Source organism: Schistocerca piceifrons, chromosome 2 (genome assembly GCF_021461385.2).
Source record: "Schistocerca piceifrons isolate TAMUIC-IGC-003096 chromosome 2, iqSchPice1.1, whole genome shotgun sequence".
Lineage (NCBI taxonomy): Eukaryota > Metazoa > Arthropoda > Insecta > Orthoptera > Acrididae > Schistocerca > Schistocerca piceifrons.
Genome location: NC_060139.1, coordinates 983,947,713 through 983,968,538, shown reverse-complemented (window position 1 = coordinate 983,968,538; position 20,826 = coordinate 983,947,713). Strand labels below are relative to the sequence as shown.

Sequence of the window (20,826 nt, the reverse complement as noted above, 5' to 3'; positions counted from 1 at the left end):
TTCTCCTGCTGTTCTCATATGACCAGAAATCCTCGTCTTCTTTTCTCGTCACTTATCCCCACCATATTCAGATTGAGCCTTAAGATTTCCCTTTTCATATTTTCTAGCTTCCCCGTGAAAAAAAAAAATGGCTCTGAGAACTATGGGACTCAACTTCTGAGGTCATTAGTCCCCTAGAACTTAGAACTAGTTAAACCTAACTAACCTAAGGACATCACACACATCCATGCCCGAGGCAGGATTCGAACCTGCGACCGTAGCGGTCTCGCGGTTCCAGACTGCAGCGCCTAGAATCGCACGGCCACTTCGGCCGGCGCTTCCCCGTTACTTTCAAACTTTTCACATTCCACGCCTCTACTCTAAGAACATTACCCTTTCGTTGGTTAATCAATCTTCCTCGTGGTCATCTCCCCCTTGGCAGTCCCCATCCGAAGATCCGAATGGGGCACTAGTCCGGAATATTTTCCCTATGGAGATATCATCACAACACTTTTTCGGTGGCCGGCCGTTGTGGCCGAGCGGTTCTAGGCGCTTCAGTCCGGAACCGCACTGCTGCTACGGTCGCAGGTTCGAATCCTGCCTCGGGCATGAATGTGTGTGATGTCCTTAGGTTAGTTAGGTTTAAGTAGTTCTAAGTCTAGGGGACTAATGGTTCAAATGGCTCTGAGCACTATGAGACTTAACTTCTGAGGTCATCAGTCCCCTAGAACTTAGAACTAGTTAAACCTAACTAACCTAAGGACATCACACACATCCATGCCCGAGGCAGGATTCGAACCTGCGACCGTAGCGGTCTCGCGGTTCCAGACTGCAGCGCCTAGAATCGCACGGCCACTTCGGCCGGCGCTTCCCCGTTACTTTCAAACTTTTCACATTCCACGCCTCTACTCTAAGAACATTACCCTTTCGTTGGTTAATCAATCTTCCTCGTGGTCATCTCCCCCTTGGCAGTCCCCATCCGAAGATCCGAATGGGGCACTAGTCCGGAATATTTTCCCTATGGAGATATCATCACAACACTTTTTCGGTGGCCGGCCGTTGTGGCCGAGCGGTTCTAGGCGCTTCAGTCCGGAACCGCACTGCTGCTACGGTCGCAGGTTCGAATCCTGCCTCGGGCATGAATGTGTGTGATGTCCTTAGGTTAGTTAGGTTTAAGTAGTTCTAAGTCTAGGGGACTAATGGTTCAAATGGCTCTGAGCACTATGAGACTTAACTTCTGAGGTCATCAGTCCCCTAGAACTTAGAACTAGTTAAACCTAACTAACCTAAGGACATCACACACATCCATGCCCGAGGCAGGATTCGAACCTGCGACCGTAGCGAGATGCTTAGAGCCATTTGAACCATTTGAATTTTTTCGGTTACAGGCAACCCGTCCTGGGATCTCCATTATGTATCTTTAAAGCGGTGGTTTCCAGTGCTTCTGCATCCTCATGCCATTGGTCATTGCTGAGTCATCCGCCTTTTAGGGGCAGTTTCCCATCCCAAGGGCACGGTAGTGACCTGAGCCTCTGTCCGCCCCTCAGCTCTTTAACAAGGTCGTTAGCAGAACGAGGGTGACATCTTATGCCGGAAGCCTTCGGTGGCCATTGCTGATGGTTTTTATTCAAGAATTTAAGCAGTGGCGGGATTCCAGCCTCGGATCGAGCACGTTTTGGATGATAGTCAAGGACGATACCCTTATACCACGGGACCACCGGGAGGATTGTAAAAGTAACACTGGTTAAATATGTGGGAGAAAGCAACCAGATATGTGTAAAGTGAAATGGCCGCACAAAAGAGATGTGAGGCTGAGATTCATTGGAGGAATCTTAATAAAATGCAGTTCACTTACGAAACAAATGGCCCATAAAACACTAGTTCACCTGATTCTTGACTTACTAGTGTCAATCTGCCATACGTATGAAGCTGGATCAATAGATGGGATAGAGAAGGTCCAGAGAAGAGTGGCGCATTTCGTCACGACATCTTTAGGAACCGCGAGAGAGTTACAGAAACTGTCAACAAATTCCAGTAGCAGACGCTATAAAAAAAGCTTTGTGTGCCACAGAGACGTTTACTACAGAAAAGTCGAGAGCGTAACCCCAAGAAAGAAATGGCAACGTAGTATCTCCTTCCTCTTGCATCTTGCGAATTGTCCACTTCGAGGAAAACAGAGAAAAAGTCAGTTGTTCTCGCCGTATACTATTCACAAAGGGAACTATGAAGTTGGAGGGGGAGGGGGACTAATATTGGTTTCAGAAGTACCCACGCACTGTGAAGTGGGTCGTGGAATGTAGATGCAGATGCAGCAAGTTGCGTTGATGAACTTTAAGAGGAAAATCGTGAAAGTTTTCAATAGCTCGAGTTTATGTTATTTTTTCTTCCTCTTCATCGACTTCTATATATCTCCAATATAATTTTCCATCATGGAGACAATCGCCGTTCAGAGATATGAGTCTTTCCCTTGTAGCAGTGAGTTGTTCAGCTGCACGTGACTTTTCTCAATGACTATTAACAATTTTATTTTATAAATTGAAGTATCAGGTCATCGGGAAACTTGATTTGCGTCAAAATTGATAAGGTTTTCGCGTCCATGGCAAATTACGTGTTGGATTCTGCCTCGAGTTCTTCGGCTGACGTTTTCTGATGATTTTCTGACGTTTCACCAGCACGAATGGCTGGCATTTTCAAAGCTTCAGTCTCCGTTACCGGTAGCGGGCGCAGATAATGTGCACCTGGCGTGCCAACGTCCAAACGCTTTTCCGTTGGCATTTCCAGTGCGGTTCTCCCCTTGCTACCTACAAACGATCAACGATTACCCTTTCTAGACGTGTTGGTTACGACAGATGGTGAAAACCTAGGACACAGCGTATTTAGAAAACCGTCACATACAGACTGATTCCTGCATAAACTGTCGAATCACCAACCGAGCTCGAAACAAGGCATAATTAACACGTTCGTGATAGGCGCAAGACGAATATGTGACCCGAAACATACCAGACGTCAACGCAACACCTAGGAAACGTTCTGAGGAGCAATGAGTACTTTACAAGTTACATGAAAAGTGTAGCTAAATCAAACACGCGGCGAACTCTCATATCGGAAGAAGAAATTTTGAGTAGGGCCTTTCTGCCGTACATTCTCCAGAGTGACGGACAGAATCGGCCTATGTTGCGCATACCCGACGTAAGAACTATTTATAAACCGGCAAAGAAGATCAAAGAGTGTCTCAGATCGGCAAAGGAGAAAAAGAATCCACTTGCAATGTCGGGAGCAAGCCGTGTATGAGGTTCATGAATAGACGATAAATTGTAAGTAGGATGTTTAGGTTTTTATGTTGGTAACGTCACGTAGCGCTCTGTATGAAAATCACTGACTGTGCTGTGTGCAGTCTGTGGCTGGTTTGCGTTGTTGGAATTCGCTATTGTTGTATATATATATATATATATATATATATATATATATATATATATATATATATATATATATAGGGTTATTACAAATGATTGAAGCGATTTCACAGCTCTACAATAACTTTATTATTTGAGATATTTTCACAATGCTTTGCACAAACATACAAAAACTCAAAAAGTTTTTTTAGGCATTCACAAATTTTCGATATGTGCCCCTTTAGTGATTCGGCAGACATCAAGCCGATAATCAAGTTCCTCCCACTCTCGGCGCAACATGTCCCCATCAATGAGTTCGAAAGCATCGTTGATGCGAGCTCGCAGTTCTGGCACGTTTCTTGGTAGAGGAGGTTTAAACACTGAATCTTTCACATAACCCCACAGAAAGAAATCGCATGGGGTTAAGTCGGGAGAGCGTGGAGGCCATGACATGAATTGTTGATCATGATCTCCACCACGACCGATCCATCGGTTTTCCAATCTCCTGTTGAAGAAATTTTTCTGCTTTAGCCTTTTCCGTAAGATTTTCCAAACCGTCGGCTGTGGTACGTTTAGCTCCCTGCTTGCTTTATTCGTCGACTTCCGCGGGCTACGCATGAAACTTGCCCGCACGCGTTCAACCGTTTCTTCGCTCACTGCAGGCCGACCCGTTGATTTCCCCTTACAGAGGCATCCAGAAGCTTTAAACAGCGCATACCATCGCCGAATTGAGTTAGCAGTTGGTGGATCTTTGTTGAACTTCGTCCTGAAGTGTCGTTGCACTGTTGTGACTGACTGATGTGAGTGCATTTCAAGCACGACATACGCTTTCTCGGCTCCTGTCGCCATTATGTCTCACTGCGCTCACGAGCGCTCTGGCGGCAGAAACCTGAAGTGCGGCTTCAGCCGAACAAAACTTTATGAGTTTTTCTACGTATCTGTAGTGTGTCGTGACCATATGTCAATGAATGAAGCTACAGTGAATTTATGATATATATATATATATATATATATATATATATATATATATATATATATATATATATATGACTTTTGAACATTATTAAGGTAAATACATCGTTTGTTCTCTATCAAAATCTTTCATTTGCTGACTATGCCTATCAATAGTTAGTGCCTTCAGTAGTTAGAATCCTTTATTTAGCTGGCAGTAGTGGCGCTCGCTGAACTGCAGTAGTTCGAGTAACGAAGATTTTTGTGAGGTAAGTGATTCATGAAAGGTATAGGTTATTGTTAGTAAGGGCCATTCTTTTGTAGGAATTTTTGAAAGTCAGATTTCGTTGCGCTAAAAATATTGTGTCAGTTCAGTGTTGATCAGAATAAGTAAAGAGAGAAATGCCTCAGTACGTTCAGTTTTGCTCAGCTGTCTGAAAATCAAATAACATAGAGGTTTATCACCACAGTAATTCATCAATTTTTCTAAGGGGATGTTTTAAATTCAACACGAGGATCAACGAACGTAAGTGGCACTACAGGTTTGGGCAGGTGAAGAAATTGGCTGTGGCGGGAGCACGCGTTGTATGAAAGCGGACCACAAAATAAAACTGGCCGACACGAAAGTTCTTGCTGTAGCTAAAGAGCCACCACACCTACTTGTTCAGGGAAGCTACAGATATCCACATACGTGAGAGCAGCTTCAACAACAAAGAGGAAACCCTCAAGATGAAATGGTTCTGAATTCCTGTGCTCCAGCGAACGATCGATGTAAATAGTAAATGGAAGAACCACAGCGGTAATAACCACGGAGAAACCATCGGACTTGGCGTGCCAGGTGCATATAATCAGCGGCCGCGAGCTCGATTCCACTCCACCACTAGTAATGTAGAGTGAACTTTGACAAGGCCAACCTCTCGTGTTGGCGAAACGTCAGACAAATTGTCAAACAAACGTCAGCCGAAGGAAGGAGCTAACAGGCAACTGAAGTATATCCGTTACACACACACTTATACACAGCTTTACTAAGCGACGTCAGCAGATGATGTGCTAATTTATACTAACGATTATGTTTGCTTTTCTCATTTTCAGAGTCGAGATGACGCAGGGACGCACACTCGTGGTGTTGGCAGCACTGCTGTCCACGTCAGCTGCTTCGTATATGGTCGGAATCGGAATCGCTGACATTACAGGGCCACCGGTGGAAGTCACTTTCGTAAGTACCCTCTTTCATGTGCCAGCAAAATTTCTAACAGTCTCGAACTACTCGTATTTCAAGCCCATTTTGTATATTAACTTTCATTTCTCGAGTATACTCTTGCGGAGAAACTCCTACGTTTTACCTTTCTGTGTCGTATGAATACGTGTCTAAATGGATTTCCGAAACCGGGAATATGATAATTGTTACTAAAGTTATTAGTCTATTTAAAAAGTGGTAAATAAAGACACGAGCAGCTACAGAGGATAGCAGGGCTTGAAATCCTTAATAATAGCCTACAAACTAAGGGAAAGGCGTTAACTTCTGTTGATCACTGACTTTAGAAATGGTCTAACATGTGCGCTCCGTAGGTGTAGAAACGGTAACTGTTTCCAACTTACTGCAGTGGAGTAGAGGAAGACGAAAACGAACAGTTTGATACGGGACACATGTGCCTTACCAAATCGGGAAAGTACTTCAAATAGACCTACGAAAATACGGAAAACACAAGTGCATGTGTGGGCGTAGCGTGAGATTTCCAATATTCAAAATGGTTCAAATGGCTCTGAGGAATATGGGACTTAACAGCAGAGGTCATCAGTCCCCTAGAACGTAGAACTACTTAAACCCAACTAACCTAAGGACATTACACACATCCATGCCCGAGGCAGGATTCGAACCTGCGACGTAGCAGTCGCGCGGTTCCGGACTGAAGCGCCTAGAACCGCCCGGCCACCACGGTTGGTATTTCCAATATTCTCTCGCTCTCTTCGCACAAACTATTAGTCCTAGAGAAGAAATGAATAGGTTCTCTCTTGTAGCAACTTTTGGCTCATTCCCCAACCAGTCAGGATTTTTAGTATGTTTTTCATGGCACTCCCGCCTACTACTTCACAAAAATTTGCGACTGCACTATTTGTGTTCCACATTCCACATTTTTGATCTTCATTGATTGCGATATTACTCCACCAGCTTAGTCATGCACCACAAATTGTAAAACATTCGTGTAAATTTTACCTGTTTTGTAAATTTTAACACCATAAAATTAACAATTATATCGTTTCGTTTGTCTGGCCTTCTTACTACGAAAACTGCAGTGCTTGCACGGGTTAAGTTTAGATAGAATTGTAAAAGTAGTTAGTTTTTGCGTGGTATTTACAAAAGGCTTTTTTTATTTCATTACCCTCATGGGAAATTTTAAATTGATTAATAATCTAAATTATTAATCTAATCTAAATTAATCTAAATAATCTAAATTATTAGAAGAAATTTTAAATTAATAATAATAGACGGTTAAACCGGTGGCGTAATAGCTCGGTCAATGAAAACCAAAAAAAGTCGAACATGGGAAATGATTCGTGTAGTAACAGAATTTTGCACAGCGGTAGCAGTGTGTGCCATGAAGGACGTACTAAAAATCCTGACGGTTTGGCGTGTGAGATGGGGAGAGGGGCAGTTGCGCTTTTGTTGAATAACTCTAAAAGCGCGGCCTCTGGTGAAAGTGTATCCCAGTAAAAATCAAACTAAATTAAAATTGCTACAAAGGAGGCCCTATTCATTTTTTTTACTTGCGACTAATACACTCCTGGAAATGGAAAAAAGAACACATTGACACCGGTGTGTCAGACCCACCATACTTGCTCCGGACACTGCGAGAGGGCTGTACAAGCAATGATCACACGCACGGCACAGCGGACACACCAGGAACCGCGGTGTTGGCCGTCGAATGGCGCTAGCTGCGCAGCATTTGTGCACCGCCGCCGTCAGTGTCAGCCAGTTTGCCGTGGCATACGGAGCTCCATCGCACTCTTTAACACTGGTAGCATGCCGCGACAGCGTGGACGTGAACCGTATGTGCAGTTGACGGACTTTGAGCGAGGGCATATAGTGGGCATGCGGGAGGCCGGGTGGACGTACAGCCGAATTGCTCAACACGTGGGGCGTAAGGTCTCCACAGTACATCGATGTTGTCGCCAGTGGTCGGCGGAAGGTGCACGTGCCTGTCGACCTGGGACCGGACCGCAGCGACGCACGGATGCACGCCAAGACCGTAGGATCCTACGCAGTGCCGTAGGGGACCGCACCGCCACTTCCCAGCAAATTAGGGACACTGTTGCTCCTGGGGTATCGGCGAGGACCATTCGCAACCGTCTCCATGAAGCTGGGCTACGGTCCCGCACACCGTTAGGCCGTCTTCCGCTCACGCCCCAACATCGTGCAGCCCGCCTCCAGTGGTGTCGCGACAGGCGTGAATGGAGGGACGAATGGAGACGTGTCGTCTTCAGCGATAAGAGTCGCTTCTGCCTTGGTGCCATTGATGGTCGTATGCGTGTTTGGCGCCGTGCAGGTGAGCGTCAAAATCAGGACTGCATACAACCGAGGCACACAGGGCCAACACCCGGCATCATGGTGTGGGGAGCGATCTCCTAACCTGGCCGTACACCACTGGTGATCGTCGAGGGGACACTGAATAGTGCACGGTACATCCAAACCGTCATCGAACCCATCGTTCTACCATTCCTAGACCGGCAAGGGAACTTGCTGTTCCAACAGGACAATGCACGTCCGCATGTATCCCGTGCCACCCAACGTGCTCTAGAAGGTGTAAGTCAACTACCCTGGCCAGCAAGATCTCCGGATCTGTCCCCCATTGAGCATGTTTGGGACTGGATGAAGCGTCGTCTCACGCGGTCTGCACGTCCAGCACGAACGCTGGTCCAACTGAGGCGCCAGGTGGAAATGGCATGGCAAGCCGTTCCACAGGACTACATCCAGCATCTCTACGATCGTCTCCATGGGAGAATAGCAGCCTGCATTGCTACGAAAGGTGGATATACACTGTACTAGTGCCGACATTGTGCATGCTCTGTTGCCTGTGTCTATGTGCCTGTGGTTCTGTCAGTGTGATCATGTGATGTATCTGACCCCAGGAATGTGTCAATAAAGTTTCCCCTTCCTGGGACAATGAATTCACGGTGTTCTTATTTCAATTTCCAGGAGTGTAGTTTGCGCGAAGAGAGGGAGAGGATATTGAGAAACTCACTCTACGCGTATGTGCTGTCATTTATATGGGTTTCGTAGCCCGATTTGAGGTAGTTGCCCGACTTGATAGACTACAAGTGTTTTACATCTCGACTTCCCAAATACTACTGTGGTACGCTGTAAACAGTCACCCTATATTCATCGTTAAAACGATTGTAAAACAGAGAAAATACACTCCTGGAAATTGAAATAAGAACACCGTGAATTCATTGTCCAAGGAAGGGGAAACTTTATTGACACATTCCTGGGGTCAAATACATCACATGATCACACTGACAGAACCACAGGCACATGGACACAGGCAACAGAGCATGCACAATGTCTGCACTAGTACAGTGTATATCCACCTTTCGCAGCAATGCAGGCTGCTATTCTCCCATGGAGACGATCGTAGAGATGCTGGATGTAGTCCTGTGGAACGGCTTGCCATGCCATTTCCACCTGGCGCCTCAGTTGAACCAGCGTTCGTGCTGGACGTGCAGACCGCGTGAGACGACGCTTCATCCAGTCCCAAACATGCTCAATGGGGGACAGATCCGGAGATCTTGCTGGCCAGGGTAGTTGACTTACACCTTCTAGAGCACGTTGGGAGGCACGGGATACATGCGGACGTGCGTTGTCCTGTTGGAACAGCAAGTTCCCTTGCCGGTCTAGGAATGGTAGAACGATGGGTTCGATGACGGTTTGGATGTACCGTGCACTATTCAGTGTCCCCTCGACGGTCACCAGTGGTGTACGGCCAGTGTAGGAGATCGCTCCCCACACCATGATGCCGGGTGTTGGCCCTGTGCCTCGGTCGTATGCAGTCCTGATTGTGGCGCTCACCTGCACGGCGCCAAACACACATACGACCATCCATGGCACCAAGGCAGAAGCGACTCTCATCGCTGAAGACGACACGTCTCCATTCGTCCCTCCATTCACGCATGTCGCGACACCACTGGAGGCGGGCTGCACGATGTTGGGGCGTGAGCGGAAGACGGCCTAAAGGTGTGCGGGACCGTAGCCCAGCTTCATGGAGACGGTTGCGAATGGTCCTCGCCGATACCCCAGGAGCAACAGTGTCCCTAATTTGCTGGGAAGTGGCGGTGCGGCCCCCTACGGCACTGCGTAGGATCCTACGGACTTGGCGTGCATCCGTGCGTCGCTGCGGTCCGGTCTCAGGTCGACGGGCACGTGCACCTTCCGCCGACCACTGGCGACAACATCGATGTACTGTGGAGACCTCACGCCCCACGTGTTGAGCAATTCGGCGGTACGTCCACCCGGCCTCCCGCATGCCCACTATACGCCCTCGCTCAAAGTCCGTCAACTGCACATACGGTTCACGTCCACGCTGTCGCGGCATGCTACCAGTGTTAAAGACTGCGATGGAGCTCCGTGTGCCACGGCAAACTGGCTGACACTGACGGCGGCGGTGCACAAATGCTGCGCAGCTAGCGCCATTCGACGGCCAACACCGCGGTTCCTGGTGTGTCCGCTGTGCCGTGCGTGTGACCATTGCTTGTACAGCCCTCTCGCAGTGTCCGGAGCAAGTATGGTGGGTCTGACACACCGGTGTCAATGTGTTCTTTTTTCCATTTCCAGGAGTGTATGTCGCAGAAACGCATTTATTCTTCACACACGTAATGAAAGCTTTCGACAGTCTATATACCATAAATCTTTGGAAGGTGCTACCATAATTTCAGAAAGAAAGAAAAAAAACTGGTAAACAAATACTACAAGGTCTGCATTGGGGGCGTATCATGTACAGTTTTTGATATTGTACATAGAGATAATAAAACGCTGGAAAGCGATCGCTAATGCAGGAATTACAGACAGAAAGACCATAGCAGGCTGTATGCTGTTTGCGAATGGTACAGTAGTTTTGATAGGAAATGAAGAAATTTTATGAAGGTTGAATTTAATCTGTAGGCAAAGACTACGATGTGAGGTCATATATCATAATACATCGCAGCAACTCGGTTCTACCACAGTCAAAATTTAAGCAGCTTGGAATTATTGCACAAATCTTGTCGCTTACGTAATTTAACCATTTACAAAATGAATTTACTTCTAACATTCAAAAATAAAAAACCAACGTAATTATTTCAATGAATGCAGTATTGAGAGACAAGCCATGATATTGGTCAGAAAAAATGTAGTGCACTTTAACAGGCACTATATTATGTTATTTTGCGTTATGGGCACTAGAACATTGGAATAGATACAGTAACAGATAATACTGTTCAAATATAAGTACCACAAATTCACTCGAATGCGTTATTGTTATCGTAACTCAATAAATTAAACTGAAAAGGTGGGACACTGGTAGTTTAAAGAGGTTTCTGGTTTTGTAGTAGATCTGTACTCGAAACCAGAACGTCTGCTATTCGGGGGCAAATTCTCTGTTGACAGAGCTATCCAGGTACGATTCACAACCTGCACTCACTTCCCAAATTTCATTGTCCTGCATATCTTGCGGGTCTAGCACCCGTGGGAGAAAGAGTGTTATGAATAAATGACTTAGTCATAGCTTTGGGAATTGTTCCCAGATGTCAGGTCTGTTTGCTTGTTCTTTCCATACCGATGTATAACCTGATTATCCACCTAGGATATAACGAAATGCGAGGACAGCTCCTAATAGTCCTACATGGATGCACCTTTCCGAACAACTGGACGAATCTCGCATATGACGGTTGGTCTATAGTTACGTTTGTTTTTTATAATATGTGGAGAAGATTCCAGTGCCCAATGGCCTACAGATCCCAAGCAATTAAACATTTTTTGCGGGAACGTGATAGCTACAGTGTAGTGTTGACAGAACTGATCAACAGTTTTACATTTCCGATGACTTCTCCTCGTTCAAAAGTGCTATCGTGTCTTTGACACAGAAATTGTTTACGCTACGAACAGAAAATTCAGTGCTCTATGGTGACAGCTTACATGGCAAATCTTACTTATACATACAGTGGTGTACTTCGTTTCGTGAATTCCGTGTCTTGCGCCTACAGAACTGAGTTGCAGATATATATTCTGACTTGCAGTTTGTTTGCAGACTTTGTTCTGACGTGTTTCTGCCGCTTGTTATCTCTGTAGAAGATCATCGTATCTCCGATGGCTTTGACCTGCCTTTATCTGGAGTTCACAGCCGCGATACAAGAGGCCTAGGTCGCGTCGGGCGAAATCTGCCGATAGGTGTCATGAGTGCGTGCAAACCTATAGGCCGGCTCTATGCATAGAAAGCAGCACTAGGCTCCGCTTTTCGCATCAAGAGAAGGAGACGCCGGAGAGTACGTGCTATACACTGATAGTCCGTAGTATACTGCTGAATCTATGCAGGCCTCTTATCTTTCGATCATGTTTTCCTTGTTACTGGTGAGGAACTGGAGAGAACGCCTTTCTCTTAACAGTAAAGTTCATTGCAGTCAAACACTTGCAAATAATATTTCAGTGGCTTAGCCAGTTGGGACTTCTCACTCGTTTTCAGTATCCTACGAAGTACAAGGGCTATCCGGAAAAAGTATAGAAAAAAATAACTTTTTCATTTCAAAGCGATGCTTAAATATTTCTTTTCAACATAATCTTCTCACAGATTTAGGCACTCACAATAGCGGCGAACGAGGTTTGAAATTCCATTGTCGTCAAATTAAGCTTCAGTCAGTCACGTCCCCACCTTGCACCGAATTTTTGACAAACTAGCTTCTGTTCAACGATTTGCTGCAATCAACAAGGTGAAACTTGTGAATAGCTAAACGAGGGCTCTGTTATCGTGAATGGGCGGTCTTCTTCTCATCGACTTTGCGACCATTTCATCAGTCACAGTGCTTGGTCGACCATCTCGCTCATCATAGTGAACATCAGGCTGGCAACTTCTAAGCCGCATGCACTACTGGCGCAGTTCGCCGTCAGTGATTACGTTGTTTCCGTACACTTTACACAGTTGCCAATAAATTTCAAGCAGTTCATCATTTTTTTGCTAACAAAAACCTTACTTCTGACCGCGCTGCACACCTCGTGGGATTTTCAGTTGCAGCAAATATTTAAAACTTTTATTGTGAAACAACGGGAAACGGCACAATCTTCTCGCTGCCAAGGCAGGATGCCGACTAAATGAACAAACGCTCAGGGCTGCCAGATTCTTCCGTTCTGCTTGTAGCCAACTGCTGAACAAAAATAGCCAAATCATCGTCAACTTTTTATAAATAAAAATAGGCAAAATATCATCATTTTCATCATTTAGCATAGTTTTCCTAATTCTTGACTGAACTGTCATATGACTCGACAACGACAATCCAGAAATAAGTTCACTGAGGTGGCTGGTCATTCAATAACCGCTAAAACACACTCCAGCACACTCAGTACTTACACGCGCCAGACTTGACGTAACCGAGGAACCTTCCTCTTCAAACAAACATTTCCCTAGTCCAGCCGGGAATTGAACCAAGTTACTCTAACGAGAGAGCTGTGAAGCCAATCAAAATAAGAGGGAGAATCTGGAAGTACAGTAGTCACTAAATTATAGTTACATTTAAATACCACATTAATTAATTTGAGAACTTGTAACACTTAGACATGAAATGCGTAAAGAATCAGTATATCAAAATTGTGCACGGGATATTCTCTTGCGCAGCCTCGGTTGCAAGAAACCACTTTCATCTTCTTCAGTATTGCTGTTTATAGCTGTTGAATAAGTTGAGCTATTGAATTTTGTAAACATGTCTTTAATACACACAAAATCGTCACAACACTTAGAGACGTGATGGACTTCAATTTGTAACAGTGCACTAACCATTTTTGTTTTCATTCTATTTCGACTTCCGTTTTCATTGCATTCATATTACTGAATACTCTTTCCACTACAGCATTAGAAATAGGTTGCAACATCAGCAATAACACGATTGCAGCTAACTCTTTGAAAATTAAAGAGCCTCGACCTTTTCTGTGGTTTAAAACTGTTGGCCAAAATTTGTATGAACTTGTCAAAATGTCGCGTTCATAAAACTTAGCCCAGCTAACTTTATCAGTGGAGTTACGTTGATTATCAATAGTATCCATTCCATTTGTTAGGTAAATATTTATTAATGGCAAATCTTTGAAATTCGCTTTTGATGCTCGTGACAGACATATCTTATGGCTGAAATATTGAAGTTTCTTAAAATGATTAAAGTCTGTGAGAAACTTTTTTAGAAGTTGGTAAATTAAAACAATTTTGACAACACACGACAACATTCTGTACCTAGCTCAATATCTCTATTATCTAGGTATGCTAGATCGTTTTCAATGGACTCAATTATTTTGTGTAAACCATGGTGAACAGAAAGAAGTTTGAAAACCTTTCTAGCTAGTAATAACATGATCAACATTTTACCGTCGTTATAGAAAAGTCCAGTTTCGATATTTGTGTGCTGAAAAATTAGATTCGCTTTGGTTGGTTCAAATGGTTCTGAGCACCATGGGACTTACCTGCTGAGGTCATCAGTCCCCTAGAACTTAGAACTACTTAAACCTAACTTACCTAAGGACATCACACACATCCGTGCCCGAGGCAGGATTCGAACCTGCGACCGTAGCGGTCGCGCGGTTCCAGACTGTAGCGCCTAGAACCACTCGGCCACCCCGGCCGGCCGATTCGCTTTATTTACCTAAAAAAGAACGAGTTTCATAAACGTTAAATATACATAGCTGGCATCATCTTGCAACATCTCTTTTAGTGTCATTCCTATAAACCAATTTTTTTCTTTGTCTGCCGTAGTACGAATATGCACTTATAGTTCTTCATAGTGTTATGATATTATATTACTGTATTACTCCTACTTAGCCACCTGATTTTGCTTAGCTGTACGAAAGTCAAATGTTTTTAGTTATTATTGAAAATTTTAAATAACATTTGCTCATCTAGTTTCGGTTATGGGCTTGAATGAAACCAGTTGTATATTTCCCTGTAAATCGAATATTTTGCAGGACGTACTTAAGATGCCTGTGATGCAGCATTGACAAACGGACAGAGCAAAAGCTTAATTCTGTACCCTATATATATTGCTACCATTGTCCGTATCAATCGGTACCATTATATTTACATTCAATGATAACTTTTGCATGTGCAACTTAAGTGCTTCACACACAATCACTGTCCTTGCCTTCTCAACGTCTGTTAATCCAAGAAAGTCGACGGTGACGTCCGTTTCACCATGCTGTAATATCTCACGCAAATGCAAAGGTATTTTATGTCCCCCATGCCGGTGCTCTCGCCAGTAATTAATTATTAAAAATCGTTACCAATGTCAAGCAATATAGGATCAGGTAAACACAGTGCAGTAACGTGATTGGTGAGAGCACAGCATTTCGTCCTCTGAATTCTTACAGAGTTTTCACTAGTCCTCTTATTTGTTAAGACTTCTAAATAACCAACGGTTTTATCGATGGGTGCATTGCCACATGAAGAGATACTGATAGCCGTTCCTCCTTCCTTGATTCATTAACGACATCCACAAAATTATTTGATCTCTGCTGTTCTTTTTGTGGCCACCGACCTTTCATTTTTGAGACACGAGATTTCCCAGTTACAGGCTTCTGCAGACCCTTCTTGTGGGGGCGTAGATATTTCCTACAAACTCTGCAAAAGGCTTCTTCGATGACAGCATCTTTTGAACGGTCCATCCTAAAGTGCAGTAGTATATATTATAGTCGAAATTAAGGTTCATTATTATGACCGTTTAGTTTAACCCTAATTACTTAAGGACACGCCGCAATTTAAGAATTAATAAAATATGTGGGTAACACGTACCTTACGGTTACTCCTTTGCTTTCCATTCCCGGCGATATTTTTTAAGGCTTTCATGGATTCGGAAGTTCCCTAATCATAACCCACAGCCCACGATCTCTTCTCTACTTGAGCCCGTACAATTGTTGACTGGTGGGTCAGCTCAGTAACAATAGTTGACGACAGCGATATCTGGGATAGACTGTTACTGCACCATGAAAGAATGTAAGGCCAGCGCAAGTAAGCGGGGAGTACCACTCTTTTGGTCAGGTGTTGTTACGTCTAGAAATAAAGCAACACTCACGAGGAAGACAGGGAAATTATAGTATGTTCAACCGGTATCGTTAACAGTGATGTCCCAAGAGGAAATGTTTTATAATGGCTTTACTTGCATTCAAGTAAAAAATAGCTATTAAATCGCCAACTAATTCCTTTACTAGCCAAATCTGATTGCCAGTCGCCAAAGAGTTACAGGCAACTATTTTAATTTTTTTTTAAAAAGCGAAAAATGCGAAAAATCGCCGTACCTGGCACTCCTACAAACGCTGAGACAACAATATGCTGCAGGCGGAAACATAATCTACTTTCTGGATAGCCCCCATAGTACAATACGCTGTCAAAAATTACTGATGAGTAGGAATCGGATTGGGCACTGAAATATTGTATGAGAGTATGTGTGTGATAGGGAAAAAAACGGTAGATTCACACCTTTTCACGAAATGCAATAATGCCCTTCATTCTGTCAGATTACTCACGATGTGTTGTGTGAGGTCGATATACTGTAGATTTGCAAATTACTCGCACCGTTTCACGAAATGTAGTAATGCCCTCAATTCTGAAAGAATTGTCACAATAAAACATTCTCTATGCTATTTAAAGTAATTCAGCTTATCGTCTGGCACGGGATGCAGTTAAAAAAGAACGTTTTTTGACTCAAGAGACTTGCATTGAATGATGATGTAAGTTTTGAGACAAGGCAAACTATGCTCTTTTATTTCACAGACAGCCTTACATCACAGAGAATTCATTTTATTATTTTGTAACAACGAGAAGAACTAGTGTATTGTTATATGGAGAATTCATCGCCATTCGCTCCTAAAATAATAACTACTGATAATATTTTTTATCAAGTAATTATTTAATTTATTGGTTTTTCATCATCAAGGGAACGGCTGATTTTGGATAACATCGGCACTTAACGTGATGGGAGTCTGTTGCTCAGCTTATCAAAGGAGATTAAGATTTAACGATCTTCTCGTCCAGACTCTAAGAGACCTCACATAAGCTCAAAGTCCAGAAGGATGGGGAAGGAATTCGACTGTTACCTCTGTAAAAGCATCATCGCAGTATTTGCTCCAAGCGATTTGAGGGAACTACGGAAAATTAAATCCCCCTCGAGTCTTAACCCCTGTGCCACTTTTCTCTGTTCAACCGGCAATAGTGCTCTATTTGATTTTTTCCCTACACTTCCAAATCTACAACCCTTGCACGTTTTGCATCTACGTTCCACGTACTAGGATTCTCTGTCGTAAACACTGCCTCTAGATTTCTGATACATAACAGACAAAGTCAGAAGAAAAATCGTTTGAAATACGCTGTTGCAGAAGAACGCTGAAATGTGTGTAGGTGGAACCTAACCTGAAGGCAGTATTATATAAAGGGAAGAGGACGTAAAAGAAGATGGGAGAGGAGATACTATGCAGCGAGAAGACTTAAGTCGAAATAAGGCCCACAGAGTACACTTCCTTCCCTTAGAACTACTGAAATCTTTGCGACAGCCAGCTATAACAAACCTACTCCATGTGGTATGCAAGACGTATGAGACAGGCGAAATATCTTCAGTCTTCAAGAAGAATGAATTACTCCAAATTGCAAAGAAAGCAGGTGCTGACAGGTATGAATAATACCGAAGTGTTGGAGTAATAATTCATGGTTGCAAAACACTAACACGAGTTGCTCACAGAAGAATGGAAAAACTGGTAGAAGCTGATCTCGGGGAAGATCAGTTTGAATTCCGGAGAAATGTAGGAACACGAGAGGCAATACTGACCTTAGGATTTACCTTAGAAGATAGGGCAAGGAGAAGTAAATCTACGTTTATAGCTTTTGTAGATTTGGAGAAACCTTTTGACAATTTCGGCTGAAACAAACCCTTTGAAAGCGGAAGGCTATTTACAACTTGTATAGAAACCAGATGCTGGTTGCAAGAGTCGAGGGGAATGAAAGGGAAATAGTGGTTGAGAAGAGAGTGAAAAGGGTTGTAGCCTATCCCTGATATTATTCAATATGTACACTGAGCAAGCAGTAAAGAAAAGGAAAGAATAATTTGAAGAAGGAATTCAAGTTTACCGAGCAGAAATAAAAACTCTGAGATTTTATGATGAGATTGTAATTACGTCAGAGACAGCAAAGGACTTGGAAGAGGAGCTGAACGAAATGGACAGTGTCTTGAAAAGAGAATATACGATGAGCATTAACAAAAGCAAAATGAGGGTAGCAAAATGTAATCAAATAAATCAGGCAATGCTGAGGGAATTAGATTAGGTAGTAGCTGAGTTTTGCTTTCTGGGCAGCCAAACAGCTGATGACAGTCGAACTAGAGGATATAAAATGTCAAGAAAAGCATTTCTGAAGAAGGAAAATCTGTTAACATCGCATGTACATTTAAGTGTTCGAAAGTCTCTTCTGCAAGTATTTGTCTGGACTGTACCCATGTATGTAAGTGAAACGTGGACGATAAGTACAAGATGTTTTTAAAAGAATATAGGTATTTCGAATGCACATATTTACTAAACTTGAAGACATACGAATGTGAAACCTTACACTCATATTTACGAACCTCTCCAAGTTCAGATTACGGATGTTCAATATGTCCTCCATCAGCGACACGAACAATATCACATCGATACCGAAATTCCTCCCATACTCTGGCAAGCATGTCCTTCGTCACTGATGTTATGGCAGTACGATTCTTCAACTTTTCCAGATTCTGTGGGAGTTGTGGAACATAAACGTTGCCTTTAACGAAACCCCACAGGAAGAAGTCAGAGGGTGTGAAATCCGGTGACCGTGGAGCCCAGCTGAGGCGTGTTAAGTCACCAGCTCCTTGACGACCAATCCAACGGTTCGGTAGAGTTTCATTCAGATATTCACGCACTTGGCGACCCCAGTGAAGCGGTGTCCCGTCTTCTTGAAAATGAAGTTGCCTTGCAGCCCCTGAAACAACCAGTTTTGTAACATAGCAAGATACTGCTGACCGTCAACCGTGTTTCCATAAAAGAAGAATGGGCCGTAAACTGATGATCGGGATATCGCACAAGAAAACATTGACTTTTGGCGAATCTCGTACATGTTCAATAGCTGCATGTGGGTTCTGTAGGCCCCATATTCGAACACTGTATTTGTTTACCTGACCAGTAACATCACTGAACACGATGCGTTGTGCGAAAGTGTTATAATTGTCAATAGCATCAAGAATCTCGTTACAAAATGTCACAGGTTTGCGTTTGTCACAAGGATGCAGAGCTTGTAAGAGCTGTAACTTGTACGGCTTTATAACCAACCGACGTCTCAAAACATGCCAAATTGTTGTTCTAGGCAGTTGTAACTCCCGACTAGCACGACGAATTGATTTTGAAGTTCTCCGTTGGAAAGCAGTTTGAATTCGTGCAACATTTTCTTCAGGAACACGAGAGCGTCCAGGACTCTTTCCTTTACATACACATCCTGTACCTAGAAACTGTCGACACCATCTGCGAATGTTCCACCCACTCGGTGGTTCAATTTGATACCTCAACCTGCAACGTCTTTGGACTGTAATCATGGAATTGCACTTCGCAAACTGGAGAACACAAAATGATTTCTGCTGTGGAGTAGCCGTGTTAAACATATGACGGTTACCAAGAAAAACAGAAGAAAACTGACATCTAGCGGCTATTAATATACACTAGACTATGTATTCGTTTCTCCAATAGCCGAGCTGAGGCGAAGCTATCGATAGTTTGGACAAAATAATACTTTGTAATACGTATATTGCTTTTGAAACACCCTTTATTTTAGATAAGAAGAGAATAGAAACTTTTGAAATGTGGCGCTGTGGAAGAATGCTGAAGATTAGATAGTTAAAAATGGTCCAAATGGCTCTGAGCACTGTGGGACTTAACTTCTGAGGTCATCAGTACCCTAGAACGTAGAACTACTTAAACCTAACTAACCTAAGGACATCACAAACATCCATGCCCTTGGCAGGATTCGAACCTGCGGCCGTAGCGGTATCGCTGTTCCAGGGGATAGTTAGATCATGTGACTAATGAATAGGTACACTCATGTTTAGAGAAAAACAGAACATCTTGAAAGACTAGACATAGGACGTTCATATTCACAGGACATGTACATCAGTATGTATTGCAGAAATGATTAGCATTTTTGTCACCTCGGTTCAGCATGTATCCTGTTGCCTAGCAGGCACATGGTCCACCATGGGCCCTGATAACTTGTGATGGCGGTGAAGCATATAAGGGGCAAATGGCGTCATTTGGTATGGCTATTCCTGCTGCACTCACCTGGTTCCAAAGTTTGTCTGTAGTGATTGGCATTGGGTCATAGTGCTGCACCCTTCGTTTCGCCATATCCCACAAGTTTTCGACTGGCGACAAGTTTGCTTATCTGGCGGGTCAGGGCAAAAGGCATATATCCTTCGACACCAAGAAGGCATGTGTTCGTGCAGCAACACATGGTCGTGTATTGTCTTGCTGAAACATGGCACCTGATGTCTTTCGCAGAATGTGTTTGGGTACGGGCCGCAGGATATTATTCGCGTAGGTCACACTGGTCACAGTGTCCTGGACACGCACCAGCTACGATTTGTGGTTGTACCCAGTAGCACCCCCACACCATAAGGCCTTCCGTTGGTGGAATGTGTCTTGTGCGAATGCAGTCGAACCTAAATGCGGCCATCATTTTCAAACAAACAGAACATGGATTCGTCCGAAAACTCTGTGTGCTGCCATTCATGTCCCCAGTTATGTAGTTACATACATCATTGCCGTCTAACATTCGTCAAAGATAGGGGGAGAATTGGACGACACTCACGTAATCCATGACATAATAAACGGCGACGGCCACACTCGACAGTGTATAATGTGTTACAGTGTTCCACTGTCGCACCAGAGCCGAGGGCGACGCAGATCTGTCCTGCAATGCCATCCGGATGAAGTTTCGACCTTCTGGTGGGCAGTCTGGGTGGTGCGACCTGACCCATCTATTGTTCTCCGACCTTCTGCGAACCATTCTGCACACACCCGTTGCAACGCCGAATCACTTCGTCCCACACGAGCAGCAATTTCCCGGATGGATGCTTCACATTGTCTCTTGGCAATAATGCACCATCTTTCAAACTCACTGATTTGACGGTACGGTTCGCGCATACCCCTACGAGACATCCTGGATGTCTGTTCAAGTTACACTGCTCCATTACCTTCGGTTTACAGCGACAACGAGAGCCGCAGGCACATTTTACCTGT

The 20,826-nt window shown here is 43.9% G+C and overlaps 1 protein-coding gene across 2 annotated transcripts in view; it reads left to right on the top strand.

Moving 5' to 3' along the window:
• Nucleotides 1–20,826, top strand: part of LOC124775058 (neutral ceramidase-like) — a 486,227-nt gene that overhangs the window by 211,549 nt on the left and 253,852 nt on the right. For both annotated transcript variants that reach the window (XM_047249851.1, XM_047249852.1), the window contains one exon: nucleotides 5,415–5,538. In XM_047249851.1, the coding sequence (XP_047105807.1) occupies nucleotides 5,422–5,538 (117 nt within the window). In that variant the 5' untranslated portion in view covers nucleotides 5,415–5,421. The remainder of the gene's footprint in view (nucleotides 1–5,414; nucleotides 5,539–20,826) is intronic.